Source organism: Fundulus heteroclitus, chromosome 3, assembly GCF_011125445.2.
Source record: "Fundulus heteroclitus isolate FHET01 chromosome 3, MU-UCD_Fhet_4.1, whole genome shotgun sequence".
NCBI lineage: Eukaryota > Metazoa > Chordata > Actinopteri > Cyprinodontiformes > Fundulidae > Fundulus > Fundulus heteroclitus.
The window spans coordinates 35,798,059-35,814,281 of record NC_046363.1 but is presented as its reverse complement, the minus strand read 5'-3'; the positions used below and the strand labels follow the sequence as shown (position 1 = coordinate 35,814,281).

Below are 16,223 nucleotides of genomic sequence, written 5' to 3'. Positions count from 1 at the left end.
AAACTGTCTGCACCCCTGAAACAATCTTTGTATTTGGAACATTAAATGAGTTTAAAATGATTATTTATTCAGTAATAATAAGTCAGCCTGGGCGCTCGGAAGACAAACAAACTCTTTGTTTTCTTCTGTTGTTGTTGTTCAGCAAAGATGGAAGTACTTCCCTTGTGGTGCTTAAAGGGAGAATTGATAACTGCGCAAGTCAGAGTTGCTCTATTCTGATTAAAGCCTATAAAAGCACATCATGATCGGATTAATTGTGTGCCCATATAAACGGTACAATCTGATTATTTTTTGTGTTTTACTCTGAACACATACCAATCCAATCGTGAAATTGTGTGCATGTAAACATAGCTACTGATTAAGCAGAGATAAGGGAGACTTGCACAACCACAGCATGCCTCACTGATATACTGTATTTAAGCATCGAGAAATGAGGGAGCTGACGACGGCGCACATCAGAGTAACAGAGAACATTGCTGTTCACAATAGAAACTGAAATTTCAACTGCTACCTGAATGCTACCTGACATTTAGTGTTTGAAATGACAGCTTTTGATTACAAGTGCTTATTTATCACTGTGATATCACTGTGGGTCGCCGAAGAATGCATTTGAAGCTCTCCATAGTGTGTTGGTTTGTTGTGTCTGCAAGCTACTGCACCCAGGCAATGTCTCTTCTTACTTCTTTCTCCTCACAGGATAAATCATTGTACAAATGCTTTTCCTTGCTTTCAGGTCTAAAAACAGTGGAAAAGGAATGAGCTACAAAAACGATAATATATACATCAAGAATATAGTCACTATCAGTGAATCTAGGTGGAACATCTGGGAAAAATACATTACAAAAAAGGACCTTGCCAAAATCTACCTCCTATCCATTACGCCTGCCCACGCAAAAAAAAAAGGAGCATCCATTTGAATTAGAATTTTAAATGCAACCGTTGCTTAGCTGCTGTTTTTCTGTCAAATTCAATCATGTAAAAAGGTAAAAAACAAAACAAAACAACAACTCTGTTCTTTCATCTGTTGCACAGCGCTTGGAGCCTTTCCCAGCCTTTGGTTGGGGCCCTGGACAGGTGACAAGGTTACCATCCCATGCCTGTGCTAACATAAAAACACACTCAATCACACAAAACAACTCTTACAGCCAATTTAGACACAACGATACATCTACATTCACAATTTTTTAGGCTGTGAGGGAGGAAAAAAAGAGCACTCAAGGACTAACCCATCCAGGCACATTAAGTATAGGCAAACTTCATTCAGAAAATGGAAGCGTAAGTCCAAAACCTTTTTTTCAGTGAAAAATCATTCAGCCGTCTTTATTTATTCCACTCAAGAGATTTCAGTTATTCTAAATTCCCTAAGGAGAAAATTGTGTCCCAGCAGAGATAAAAAAAAAAAAAAACAGGAACTCAAAAAGAATATACTGAATAATCAAATTTCTGAGCTCACTTCATGAGGAACCTTGAACATCATCCGAAATCAGTTACACAGGAGGTTTAGCAATAAAATACCTGCTATGTCCACAGCAAGAATAAAATGTAACACATGAAAAAAATACACAGCCAAAAGTCAGATAAAAATGCACCAGGATTTAAAGTGACTGTGCCTCAACAGCCACACTGTAAAGATGCTGGAAAAAACCAAGGAGATCAATAAAAATTAACAGACCTGTGGAAAGAGACTCCAATCTCAAACAAACAACAATAGAACTTAGAAACATGAAATGACTAAGAACAGAACCAGCTTAAGAGTGGGATGAAAAAAAAAAAAACGAATGAAACCAACTATTGGCATACTTACCATACACCAACAGGGTGTAATGGTCAGCGGCACGACCAAAGTTGTTCTGGGCTTGGCACAGGTATGTCCCGTTGTGTGATTGGCTGAGACGGGAAATCTGAAGAGTGGATCCAGATACCTCTGCTCGCTCAGGTAAGGTATCATTTATCTTGGACCACTGAATGTTTCTTGGCCTGGGGGGAAAGATTGAGCAAATATTAAAAATTATGCAGAATTAAGAGTATCAACTGATCCTAATTAAAAAAAAAAAAAAAGAATTTCAATCAATGACAGTTACCAGAAACTATAAGGAGAGGTGACAAAATTTAACTTGAAATAACTTATTTGTAAATACTTATATAATGTTTTCTATACACTTTCATGGAAAAAGTAAGGCGCGACACATTAACTCTACAGTCACCATTTCCTTGGATGATTTGGTGGAGGGTAGACAAAAAAATATAACAAGCTTTTTTAAAGCCATATAGGCAAGGCAAGGCAAGGCAAGGCAAGGGAACTTTATTTGTATAGCACAATTCAGTACAGAGACAATGCAAAGTGCTTTACATGATTAAATTATAGGAAAATAAAACAGAATAAAAGCAAGTAGGAATAAAATGTAGAAACAAAATAGAACATTAAAAACAGTTGGACTAAAAAAGTTGAACTAGGGATGTTTCAGCAGAACTGTTTAACTAGAACAGTCGAAGGCAGTCTTAAACAAATGTGTTTTTAATCTTGATTTAAAAGAACTCAGGCTTTCAGCACTTTTGCAGTTTTCTGGAAGTTTGTTCCAGATAAGTGGAGCATAGGAACTAAATGCTGCGTCTCTGTGTTTGGTTCTGGTTCTGGTTCTGCAGAGAAGGCTGGAGCCAGAAGACCTTAATGGTCTGGATGGTTGATACACTGATAACAAGTCTGTGATGTATTTAGGTGCTAAGCCATTTAAGGATTTATAGACTAACAGAAGTATTTTAAAGTCTATTCTCTGAGATACAGGGAGCCAGTGTAAGGACTTTAGAACTGGGGTTATGTGCTCTACTTTCTTAGTCTTGGTAAGGACGCGGGCAGCAGCGTTCTGGATCAGCTGCAGCTGTCTGATCCACTTTTTAGGCAGACCTGTGAAAACACCGTTGCAGTAATCTATTCGACTAAAAATTAACGCATGGATTAGTTTTTCCAGATCCTGCTGAGACATCAGTCCTTTAATCCTAGAAATGTTCTTCAGGTGATAGAAAGCTGACCTTGTAATTGTCTTTAGATGCTTTTGGAGGTTCAGGTCTGAGTCACTACACCCAGATTTCAGGCCTGATCAGTGGTTTTTAGCTGAAGCAGCTGGAGCTGTGTGCTAACTTTTGATCTCTCCTCTATTGGTCCAAAAATTATTACTTCAGTTTTGTTTTTATTCAACTAAAGAAAATTTTGGCACATCCACGTATTGATTTCTTCTAGGCATTTACTAGGTGCCTGAACTGGTTCATAGTCACCTGGTGACATGGTGATGTAGAGCTGTGTGTCGTCTGCATAGTTATGGTAGCTGATGTTGTTTTTATGATCTGAGCTAGAGGGAACATGTAGATATTGAAGAGGAGGGGACCCAGAATGGACCCTTGGGGAACCCCACATGTGATTTTTGTCATCTCTGAAGTAAAGTTACCTACTGATACAAAAAATTCCCTGTCCTTTAAGTAGGATTTAAAATTAATTGAGATATATGTGGCATGTTTAATCATGCTCAAATGACCAGAACATACATAATAACAAAAAATGTGTTATTAATATTAGCAAGAATGAATGAAGTAGAAGCCAGGTGAGCATATACAGTATAATGCGTAGAAGACAACTTCTTCTATATTTCATCTTAAAAATGAGGAGTAGAAGAAGACTTCTTCTAAATAAAGACATTTTTCATGTCAATACTTTTTTTTATTAATTCATTAAAATTACAGTTTTTGATTTAAATTTTTACAAAGGAAATGTTTATTTACACGTCTTTGTTGTGTGGGGGAAAAAACAGTAATTGTGTAATTATCAGACTGCTATTACATTTTCTTATCTTGTGCACCCCTTAGTGGCAGCTCGCACCACACTTTGAGAATCGCCGCCTAAGACGTTGGCGTTAGTCTTCAATAAGAGTACAAATCCTCCCACTTCATCCACACATAAATATCTATTTTACATTCATCATGTAGACTGGCGACCAATAGGTTTTACTGTAAAATCAAAACGTGTAAACATGTAGCTGACAAAATAGCATACAATACGTCTTTATAAATAGTGAATAGCCTAATAATTTATGTTACATTGACAAAACAAATGATAAAATGGCCAAAGTGCTGTACACACCCCACAAGAACAGTAAAATTTCTTCTTTTACTTGACCTGTTTCATATTTCACAAGAGCTAAACCGGAAAACTCACTGCAGCATATCCACTTCCTATTTCTCAGACGAGCTAGAAAAAAAACAACTGCCCTGAACATGCAATAAGGGCAGCTGCAGCAGCCCCCAAACCATGGTTCCAAGGACAAAATGGTATAATTTTTTTCCTTGCAGCCCTGGGAGAGAAAACAAATGTCTCTGTTCTTGTAGAGTACAGTCATACTAAATAAATTAGAACATGTGTTCCAATGAGGTTCGTTTGTCAAATTAAAAGCACCTTTTGAAGACAACCTTTAAGCAGGTATTGAACAAACTTTTCATTAAGCCCACATCTCTGTATTATTATTTTTTATTTATCTGATCTAATATTTTAACCTTATAGCATGTTTTATTAACTGTAAGCAGAAACTAATTATATTTAGACTACATAACAGAAATAAAGGCTTGAAAACATCAGACAGTGTGTAATTCATTTATATAACACGTTTTATTACCGAAATAAATGAACGATTCAATAATATTTTCATCTATTGAATATGACTGTATGACTTTTAATTGGGAAATCGCACGATTTTAGGAGTCCCTCATCAACTGGCTCTTAACAGATACATAAGCTGTGTTTAAAATTGTTCACAGTTTTAAACCATCGTCCATTTTAGAGTTAGTCGGTTAATGTATAGAGATGTTCATAAATGATCACTGAAATCTTTCAAGCACTAAAAATGTATGTGTTTATTATATGACACAGTAAACGCAGTGTTCAGAGGCCGGGCCGGTCAAACTGATCGTAATGAATTGCAACCTAAATCAACCAAGCATGCTAATGCTAGTAGCAACGTGCTATCTTTAAAGGGTCTATATCATGAAAAATCTACTTCTTCTAGCTTTTAATTGTGTTATGATGCTCTTCCTTCATCAAAATCATGCTGAAATGTTTATTTTGCTTGATTCACGCATGTCCTCGTGAATTCTGCACTCTGAGCCAGAGTTGCCAACTCAGTGACTTTGTCGCTAGATTGAGGAACTTTTCACACCACTCTTGCAACTTTGTTTTCTCAAAAAAAGTGATGAAGGATAATCTAGCAACTTTTTTCTTGTTTCTGGTGACTTTAGTGACTTCACTTGAAAGCACCAATCATTCTGCAATTACTGTCTTGAGGTAGCAGCAAGTGCTGCCATGCAGTTGTCTCGTCTGGAAAGCCCCGCTGGCAGTCAGAGCAAAGAGAGCAGAGAGGAGACCCACTCCGCTCCGTTTTCATATTGCAAATCTGCAACGCATGCACAAAGCTTCCGGTGATTCCACCTTGCACTACAAAGCGGAATATAAATAAAATATAAATATAATTTTTAATGTAGTCTTTTTCTTCTCTGAAACATGCCCTAAAATAATTCCCTGAGCTTGAGTCACACATAGCTTCCATCACCTTTTCACCTCGTCCACTGTGTGCCTCTGATAACTTGTGTCTTTGGTCAAAGTAAGTTGATGTATGCAGTAGGATTCAGGCAATGCATAAAAATCCAGGAGTTATTTCAGAAAGTTTATTTGTCGTTCCAAACATATTTAGTGTTTTTAATCCCCTTTTTGTCTTGCCAAAAGCTTCTCTTTCCTACAGCCTGGATCACAAGTACATGAACAAACATGCAAATTAGGTGATGACATCATCTAGGGACTGTTAAGGACAGCCAATAGCATCAGTTGGCAACAGTGCTCTGAGCAGTAACACCCTCCCTGTCGTGGAAAACGAGAGGTCTCATTACCCGTCCCTTCTAGGAAGTACCCGCCTTGACCACGCTGACATTGCCCAGTTAACACCAACGAGTGGTGATGTGAGGCAGAGCACAATCATTTCAGCTCAAAGTTGAAACAAAGTGACTCTTTGGGAACCTAATCTGCACAGTGACAGCAACTACCCTTTTTTGACAGCATTTTGCAGAGATACAGGACTACCCCACACGGGCAGAGGCAGCGTCACAGCGAAGGCAAGCATCTTTCTTCCGGGTTTGTAACAATAGCACCAGAAAATAACTAATAGACTGAGCATACTAACTCTGACATCAGCTTGCTTTCGCTAGTATGTCGAGTTATTTTGAAAATGCCAAAGCACAGAAACTCCCCAAACATTCCACTTTAACTGTTAAATGGCTTGGGCCTTAATTAATCTGAGCTGAGAATTTTTGAAGTATAAAAATAATTAAGAAAATTGAGGCAGTAAACAAACAAAATAAATGTTTTTAACAATAAGCATGCCAAAGAAACATTACATAAGTGGAAATTCCAAGTTCAAACAAGTGATTGCTTCTGAATTATTTACAAAGATGCCCAAACCCTTTTTTGTATGAAATATTTAACAGATTTGCATGAAAAATGTTTATACTGTTTCTGTACGATGAACTGGTATATTTGTGTCACCTTATTTGATGCTAATGTTCTGAGAAGACTTGAGGCTATTTCCAATGCACTTAAAGCCAATAAACAGACAATCAATTAAATATTTAGGTTTAGTAGTATTTGCTTTCAAAATGCAGACATTTTACTACACAAACCAAAATATTGTTCTTATTTAGTAGAGCCTACGAATAAGTGGGTGACTATTTTCAACACAACAATAGTTTAAACACTATTCAGAAGACATTAGGTGGCACAAGAAAGTCAAGTTATAAGAATGGACTGCAGCACAAACAGTCAGAGGTGCTATAAAAAGAAAGGTGACAAAGGAGGGTAAAGTGGCCCAGAGGGCGAGGGTGAGTGAGATGAGGAGACAGAATAGAAGGGGTTTTGAAGAAGACTCCAGTGATAACAGGGGTCTGCATCCTGAAAAATAATGAGGAGATGGATGGTCAGAGAGCAGCAACGGTGTGAAACGGGTAGCAGGAGGGAGAGAATGGCAGATGAGAGGGGGAAAGGGTGTCAGGTGTGCAAGGTGGGAAAAAGACAAAAGCAGGAGGAGAGAGTGTAATAACACAAAGGGGAAAAGAGAGAGGAGATGATGCGGCGGAAAATGAAGGACAAGAGCAGGCAGACAAAATGATTTGGTCATGAAAGACAGGCAGGCAGAGCAGACAGGAGGTGCGAGGATTATAGACACATCCGGGTGAAGAAAATCTGTGTGAGTAAGAGCGTGTGTTTCTGGCTGGGTGTCATTGCTCGTGCCACTTTGGACAGATTACAATCCTGCCTCATCTGGGTTCTAATCCCTCAGGAAGTCTAATTAAACCTCTTTTTTGCTCAGTCCCTCTCTTGCAAACCCTCTCTCATACTAAATGTGCAATACAGAATCGTACTCTCAGCTTAAATATATACTTACACCCCTGGCCTCTGTAATCCCTTATAACACTAATTCACAAATAAGGAGGTAATGGAGCAAAGTGACACGGCGGCATCCCCATCTTCCGTCTTAATACCATACACACTAAGTGTGACCTTTCACCAAAAGGTAGCGGCATTTAATTGGTCCTTATTGCCTAACAGGCGGTTGACCAGGCTTAGAGAAGAAAACGCGGGGGTGACCATGGCCTGGTGTTTTTGTGCAAGTGTCTGCAGCAAAGCATGAGATGGAGGTCAGAGTGCAAAGCAGTCTGCAGTCCCAACCCATGATCCACAGAACACACGCTAGCACACATCTATACAGACACACAGCGCTCCCAATCAGCCACTACAAAGCTTCAGAGGGCCTATGGCCAACACGCTTCTCAGCCAGTCTTCTCAGATGGATCACACAAAAACATGAACACACGCGCACACACACACACACACACGCTCACTCTTTGGCTGCCTGGAGCTTTGCTGGGGGAGCTTTAGTGGACCTGATGCCCACAGACAGACGGACCATCTAGAAGAGGGCTTAACAGCTTAGGGCCCAATATCATTCTGCAGAGTGCACAGAGTCCATGGACCCTCCGGAGGAAGAAAAATAAAGGTTTGTTTCAAAGTTGGCTTTGAAAAGTATTAACTGCTGATCGGATTTTGTGTATATTCTACACTTACAAAGTCACAAACCCTTACTAACTAGTTGATTATAGACGAAGTTTGAAGCGTCCTCTTAAATACACATTGTCACAAACCCATGTAGGTTTTCCTGGATACAAAAAAGGATGGCGATTATTTGACAGTCTGAGTTTACTTTCCTGTTTACCAAGACACTTTCTTTAAGTCATACTAATAAATGTAAATGTGACCGCGAGGTTGGGTGACAGCTTTCATTGCTTTAACTTTGGCAATGTTCACGCTGCAGGTTTTGATACTCAATTCCGATTTTTTGCTGAAATCTGATTTTCTTGAGGTGGCCATTCATACTACTATTAAATGTGACCGCCATCATTCTGCTGTCTGAACGGCTCAAAAAACAACAACACGGATATACCGGCCGGCATCTTTCTTTGTTATTATTAGAAAGCTGCTGAGCACTGGTAGCCGACAATATTAAGACCACATCATAGCAAGAAGAAGTGAGGTAAGAAGAAATCAGCACAGCCATTAACAACAGTCTTTTACGGAGCGCTAACAGCTACTGTGTGTGGATGTGTAGTGAGAGACAGGAGAGTGACGTGAAAGACGGATAAAATGCAACATGACCATTCAGACAGCGGACACTGAAAAAAATCTGACACATATCTGAATTAGTACCACATATGGAAGTGGCACAAATCCAAAATTTTTGGGGTGAAGCGATTGGAATTGGGCCGTTCACACTGCCGTGAAAAAGATATGGGTCGCATATGGGCAAAAAGATCGGATTTGGGTCGCATTTAGGAGAGTTTCATCAAACATGACATTTATAGTCCATGTCTACATATTTCTGTGAAAGAAAGAACCCGAGAAGTAGTCATTGTTCATTTTAAAAGTCAGTTTGAATAAAGAACAAAGAAGGCCAACATTAATAATTAGGCAGGAATTTGAGATTGGAGGGACTTTACAATTATTCAAAATTTTGGAGGAATTAAGTAGAACAATTATCCTGGTGTAATATTTTTATATCTAGTATGGGATCTGCTAAAGTTATTCAGGGGGACAGCTTTAAATTATGTCTGTGTTTAAAACCTGCTTCAGTGGGTGACAGAGTACAGATGTAGCTCAGAGGAAGGAATAGTTGTTATGCAATCAGAAAGCTGGGGTTCAATTCCAGCTTTCCTCGTTTCATGCCAATGCGGCGTTGAGCAAAGCACGTAAAACCGAGTTGCCTACTGCTCTACATATAAGCGGATGAGCGTCAAAACATTGTGAGTGCAGCTCGGTGAATGAGAATCATTGCATTAAAGCATTTTGAGCAGGTATTATCACGGGAAAATGGATAAGAAGTTTAGTCCATTTAATATTTTCTTTTCTCATGGTGAATACAAGCATTACAGTTACAGTACACATTTAAGAACACAAAAAAACTGAAAAATATAGCAGCTACCCATATTTCGATAATAGCTAGAGGATTTTGAAACTTTTTAGATAAATCTAGATTTGTCCTGGAGTTTGAAGCTGATGTTGTCTGAATGGGGCCTGTTCCAAAGGGGAATTTTGAGTTCTTAAAAAAAAAAAAATCCTCAAAACAAAACCTCACAATTTCATATGCCTTCATACCATACCCCCATTTGCATAGCTTTCAACAGATAAAATATTTACTCAGGAAATAGAGATAGAAACAGAGATAGAGATGCCACCAAATAACTTCTCTTGCCAAACTTGAACGAAAACAGGAAATGTCATGTGAATGTCATGTTTCAATGTGTCTGTGCACTCAAATGCTTGTCATCATGTAGCTAGAATCATTGATAGGTGTTTAGTTAAATGAAAGCTAAACAACTCCAAACAAACCAAATATGGTAATACAGCACATAATCTGTAAGAAAAAACAACAATAGGCAATCATGATGGCATTGAGAGCAACAGGAGGATCTGAGGAGAAGTGAAAAAAAAAACTGCAGGGCATATATATACTGGAGAGGTGATTACTGGATAAAAAAAATAAAAACACAGGCCATTGACTACTGATGTGTAGGAGCAATGAGGGAGGAGGAAGCTGGAGGCAACAGAGGGAAAACAAATGAGAGAGAATGGCAAGTTCATAGATCAGTGAAAACTAAGGCAATAACTAAACATAGACAATAGAAGCACACATAACCCAACAACAAAGACCAAAACACCAAAGGAGAACGCACGAACCGTAAAAACACGGACTAAACAAAACATAACAAAACACAATAAAAATACAAAATAGCTCAAAAAGACAAGAGCTCAAAACCAAAGTGGCTCAATAAATGACAGAGAAGCATTTGTGATCAGAATAATAGAGAGAGAAACAAAGATTAAAGCAGGATGCAAAAAGCAAAGACATTAAAGCATTTAAATGAACAGATTTAATAGATTTTTACTTCCAGTACTTGTATTTCAGACTGTTGCTCTAACCTGAAATGCTTTACATTGTCCTTTGTCAGTGTGTGTTTCACATATAGGAAGATCAGTAGTGACACACTACCTCCCAACTCTATTTCCTCTGGAAAAAAGTCATTATCTCCAGGATAAAAAACCTGTCTAATGCTAATATGACAACTGTTTCAAGGTTCCTAACATAGAGCTTGAGTTTTTTTCCTCCACTTCAAAAATAATGGACTATCCTTCTAATAGAAAACAAACTGTTGAGACTCTATAGGCAAAACATTTTAGCGTCTGCCATTAAAAGAAAAAAAACATATAGAGGGAGCCTATTTTCATTGTTTATTAAAATATATTGCAAACATTGTAAGCTAAACCCCAAGAAGGAAAGTATATATTCTTAAATGCATCAGCTGACCTGTTCTCGCTAAGAACTACACTTCTCACAGAAGATTTGCTCACTGCTGAATAGCTAGAGCCATCAGTTCACACTTTAACATCAACCCCTCTCTCTTCTTATGTCTGTTTGTTTTGATCACATCTAATTTCTCAGCTTTAGATGCAGAACATTGGTGATCGATCAGAGATACTAAACAGTATGTAAAACCCTAAAGTTGTAACGTTCCTGGCACTGGGGCTGTTAATTGCTGTCACCTGTTCCGGCTCCACCTCTCCAGTATAAAGGTCCCGTGCCTTTCAGCCTCCAGTGCCAGAACGTCTCGAGCCACCCCGGTGAGAACTTCCAGCCTTCTGAATAACCTGTCTGTCAGTCTGAAGCCCGACCTGTTTTTGCCCCGTTTTTTGAGCCAGCTCTGCCCTTCTCGGATTCTGTCTGCCCGCCCTAAGTTCTGCCTGTCAGTCTCTGGATTTGGATTGCCCACCCGTGTACCGACCTTATCAGCCTGTGAGTACCTGAGATTGCCTATCCCCCTAAACTGTCTGTTCTTTGGATTCTGACGCGGACCTGGACCTGGAACCTCCTTTCGGATTTGCCCTTGGAAACCTCTGCCTAATCAATCGCCCTCACGATATCGGACCCGGACTGGACTTGGACAAACGGCCTTGGATTATCCTGCACGGACTCTGCCGCCCTCAGGGGCCAGAAGAAACCCCGACAAGCCCACTCTCCACCAGGTTAGTGATCTAGCTTCTAGTCCACAGTTCTATCTGGCTCCGCTGATCACTAACCTGTCGTCTCGTCTCCAGGAGCTGCCTGCCGCTGAGCGTGAGCCGCACGCAGCAAGGGCCGTGCAACCCTTTCTTTTAATAAAATATCAAAGCGTCACTGACCTGTTTTCGGGTTGTCTTTTGGGTCCATCCAAATTCATAACAAAAGTCTGCCAGAGTTATTATGATGTTTTCAGTGGACTTTGTCATTTAATATCTACAGCACTGGTTCTGAAACGGTGTGCCAGGGGATTTTGTGACAACCGTACATTTGTAATTATCTTATGGTAGTATACAACTACAGAAAAATAGTTTTTTTTAATGTACTATATTAGTACTTAGTATGCACTCATTTCATAATGCAAACTCTAGACTTAAAACAATTATTTTAAAAACAAATCCTCAAAGACAGACCCATATTTCACTGTTTGCACCGTTGCGCAGGTGGAAATTATAGGACCGTGAGACATCAAAGGTCGTAGGACAACATTAAAATAGATAAACAAAGAGGGAAAATGGAGCACTTTCTTGTGCGTAGCAAACCACCAACCACCATGGCAGAGACTGCCGACAACCCACCACCGAAAGAAAAGAGAAAAAAAAACGTTTCAGGTTTAGGCGCGACGTTGGGTCGTTCCCCCAACCTCACGCATGTGCATGTGCATGTGCAAACAGGGGAATTCTTCTTCTTAGACGAAAACATAGAGGTGGAGAGAAGCATGGCGGTGGTACGTGTGACATGGAGTCAAATTACGGAGCAGCAACTTGTAGAATTGCCAAGGCAGCGCGTTTCGTTCTAGTGAGCCTCATATTTAACGGTGAGCATTGACACTTTTGTCTTTTTCTTCTTCTACTGTTTGTACAATTTAGCTTCTAGACGAGTCCGACAAGCGCCATTTCTCTACGGGGCTAAGTCCGATGTGTGGTTTTTGGAAGTACAGTGTGAGCAGTCAGGTAGCATCAGAGCGTCGGGCCGCGCAGTGTAAGAACAGATATCGTGAGCTGTGAACTTTTAAACCCTTCGGTTTCGTCGTACAGTTTGAGCTGTATATGAATACAACGATTGAAAATATGGTACATCTCTTATGGCTTCAGTTGGACTGGGGATGTCAACTGTCCTCAGCCCGAGTGCGTCCTCTGTTGGAAGAAGTTAGCCAATGCTAACATGGTCCCAAGCAAGCTGAAGAGCCACCTGGAAACCAGGCATCCATTCCATGTTGAGAGAAACTTGGCCTACTTCAATAGAGCACGAGACATGAAGCAGAGGCAGCTAGTCCATTTGTTGGATTGTGTGAAAGTGTCTGAAAAGGCAATGGAGGCTAGTTACATGCTAGCTTATTGCAAAGCAGAAGATGCCTTGCACAATAGCGGAGACACTCATCCTCCCCGCTTGCAAAAAGACAATTGCAGGTGTCATGCTGGGTTCGGACGCCGCAAATGAGCTGTCCAAAGTGCCGTCGCCTGATAATACACTCAAAAGAAGAATCAATGACAGTCTGACCGCAAATTAGTGCGTCAGTGTTTGCACAGATGGTGCGGCACGCATGACGGGAAGAGTGAAAGGATTTATGGCTGAGGTGAAAGCTCAGAACCCACATATTGTGACAAACCACTGCATTTTGCACCGAGAGGCATTAGTTGCCAAAACCATGCCGAGTTACTGGATCAGGCTGTGCAGATGGTGAATTACATCAAATCGAGGCCCCTGAAATCTCGCCTCTTCTCCCAGCTGTGCGCCGAGATGGGAGCCGACCACCAAAGCCTGATCCTCCACACAGAGGTATATTGGCTGTCACGGGAGAAAGTCCTATCCCGTCTTTATGAGCTTCGGGAAGAACTTTTGCAATTTCCACGTGAATACACTGTCCCACATAAGGACAAGATCGTGGATGAGAGGTGGTGCGCCAGGCTGGCTAACGTTGCAGACATATTTGGGCATCTCAACAAATGAAATGCTGAACTTCAGGGCAAGAATGAAAACATTTCATCATCCACAGACAAGATTCGGGGGTAAATGAACAAACTTACCCTTTGGTGCAAGGTTTTGGAACAGGGCTCCATGGAAATATTCCCGCTGGCATCCGCTGTGCCACAGGCAGTTAGGGAGTGCGCTGTGTATGGCAAATACCTTCTAACCTTAAAAGAGAGGTTTGAGCGCTATTTTCCACATGTGGCTGACATCGCGGACTATGACTGGATCCAAGACCCATTCAACCAGGAAACCTCAACAGAAAAGCTCACCATGAAAGAGAGAGAGGAGTGCTCCGAGCTACGCGTGGACCGCACGCTGAAATTCAATTTTAGTGGGCTCCCACTGGATCAGTTCTGGTTGGCTTCTGCATCGGAGTACCCAAGCATCTCTTAGCAACTTCTTCTTTTCCCCACTACCTACCTGTGTTAGTTAGCATTCTCTGCTCTGATTTACATTTAGAACAACAAGTGGTCACGGCTCTCTGTTGAACAGGACTTGTGAGTGGCCCTCTCCTCAGTGCCACCAAAGGATTTAAAAAATATGTGTGCTCCGACAGGGACTTGTATCTCACTAATGTGTAATTAGGCAAAAAATATTTGTATGTGTAAATATTTACAATAGATCATGTTTCAATACTGATTCAAAAACATTAATAAACTGGAGGTCAGGACCATGGACAGTGCAGCTTCTTTGCACTGACAGTTCTAGGTGCTGAATTTCTGTGACCTGTCTGTTTTAAATGGGTGTGTTTCTGCTTTGATGATGCCTAGTTTGATAAATTGTCAAGTACATTTTTGAAATATTTAGTTAATAAATTTCATGAGTGATATATTTATCTTTGTCTCATTTTATCTGGCATTAGAAAATAATTATATACATTTACAGATGTTTTACATGATATGAGTGATGGCACGTGTTACAAAGGCCATTTTGCACAATAGGTGTGCCCTGAGATTTTTATTTGCCCTTAGGTGTGCTTTAGGCACAAAAAGTTTGGGAATCCCTGATCTACAGCATCACAATGAGGAACTTTAAACAGAATGAGGACATTTGTTATACAGAGCAGCATGGTTTGCGTACATTTTCCTGGATTTAAGTTTAAGGCTTTAAAGCTCTCTGCAGCTTTCGTGCTAAGCTACTCTATGTGTGGAAATGTCACAAAAAGCCTAAATAACAGAAAATTGTTCAACTCGGGGTATAAAGGATATTAACGGCTATTAAGAAGCCTCGCTTCCCTTGGATTCTGTGAAGTAAGTTTTAAAGGGCAATGATTTTGATGTGCGGGGTTTACCAATCATGTGCTTGCAACCTTTGTTCTTAGTTCCAAAATTGAGTTTTTAGGCGAAGCAGTGTTCTGAGGAAAAGGATGCTCAGTCACACATGATGGACTTCAGACGATTGACCAAAACTATTCCTTTAAGGTAACGGGCACAAGGAATTTTATCAATGGGGGGAATTTCTATTGGCAATGCCATCTCATAGCTGGTAAAACTGCACCGCAGAGAAGGGTCTTCATCTGGCTTTTTGCATATTGTGATTTTTATTTTTTTAAGAACTGACCCTTCCAACTTTCCCCCATGTTCTCTCAAAAGCTTATTTCATAAACAAGTTCAAGTAAAACTCTTTTTCACAGGTTGCTTTTTGCGCCTTGTCAAAGCACCCTTTTCCAGTGCTTTAGGAGGTGAAGTGAAGGATAGCTGCGATTTGGCTTAAATCTTTAAAGAAATGCGTCAAGCGACCGTTACACACTTTGTCCAATTACATCAAGTGTGAAGCAAAGCAAATAACCTGAAGGTGAAGTCCTGGAACAGACTTCTAGAAAACTGCATTGTCCAAAACAAACAGAGGCACTTACAAAGGATTCCCAGTGATAGAGCAGGTGAGGCTGAGTGAGTCTCCCTCACGCAAAATCCCTGTGGGAGGAACAATTCGCACGGTGGGAGCAACTGTGGAGAAACAGATAAAAAGTGAGAGTATGTCAGCTTGTGAGTACAATGGTGAAATCTATTCAAAACAGGTCATAATACAGCAACAGTCCAGTTGGAACAAAAAGGCATTACAAAAGACAAAGGCAAATAGAGGGGGACAAGAACAAAAATGAGGACCAAGGGAAAAGTGATAAAGTGGCAGGAAGAAGAGTCTTTAACATCTGTTTCCAAGGCAACGAGCCCACAATCCTACGATTGTGACACCTGTTATCATAAGCAGTCCACCCCTCCACCAGCTGCTGTAGCGCCTTTACTTCAATAACACAGCAAGGGGAAGCCAAATCCACACAGACGACGGGGACATTATTGCCAGGTCTGCGACTGTAGAAGGCACCAGCATGCAGAATGTGGAGACTGATAAATATTAATCATTCTGATCTATCAGCAAACAGCTATATACATGTGGCAAATTAACTGTTCTCAAAGGCTGATGCAGAATCACTTGCTGAGTATGAATCATATCGCCAACAGTAAATATTTATGCATGCCTGTGGAATGTTTGACTTTGCAGAATTACGGACATATTGCTGGATAAGAGTCCCACTGAACTGCCAGGGATGATGATAGGAGG

At 40.3% G+C, this 16,223-nt stretch overlaps 1 protein-coding gene across 4 annotated transcripts in view; it reads right to left on the bottom strand.

Annotated features, from left to right (window-relative positions):
* cadm4 (cell adhesion molecule 4) overlaps window positions 1-16,223 on the bottom strand; it is a 297,768-nt gene that overhangs the window by 26,319 nt on the left and 255,226 nt on the right. For all 4 annotated transcript variants that reach the window (XM_036135284.1, XM_036135281.1, XM_036135285.1 and 1 more), the window contains exons 5-6: window positions 15,520-15,610; window positions 1,805-1,977 (exon numbers count right to left, since the gene is read on the bottom strand). In XM_036135284.1, coding sequence (XP_035991177.1) covers window positions 1,805-1,977; window positions 15,520-15,610 — 264 coding nt within the window. The remainder of the gene's footprint in view (window positions 1-1,804; window positions 1,978-15,519; window positions 15,611-16,223) is intronic.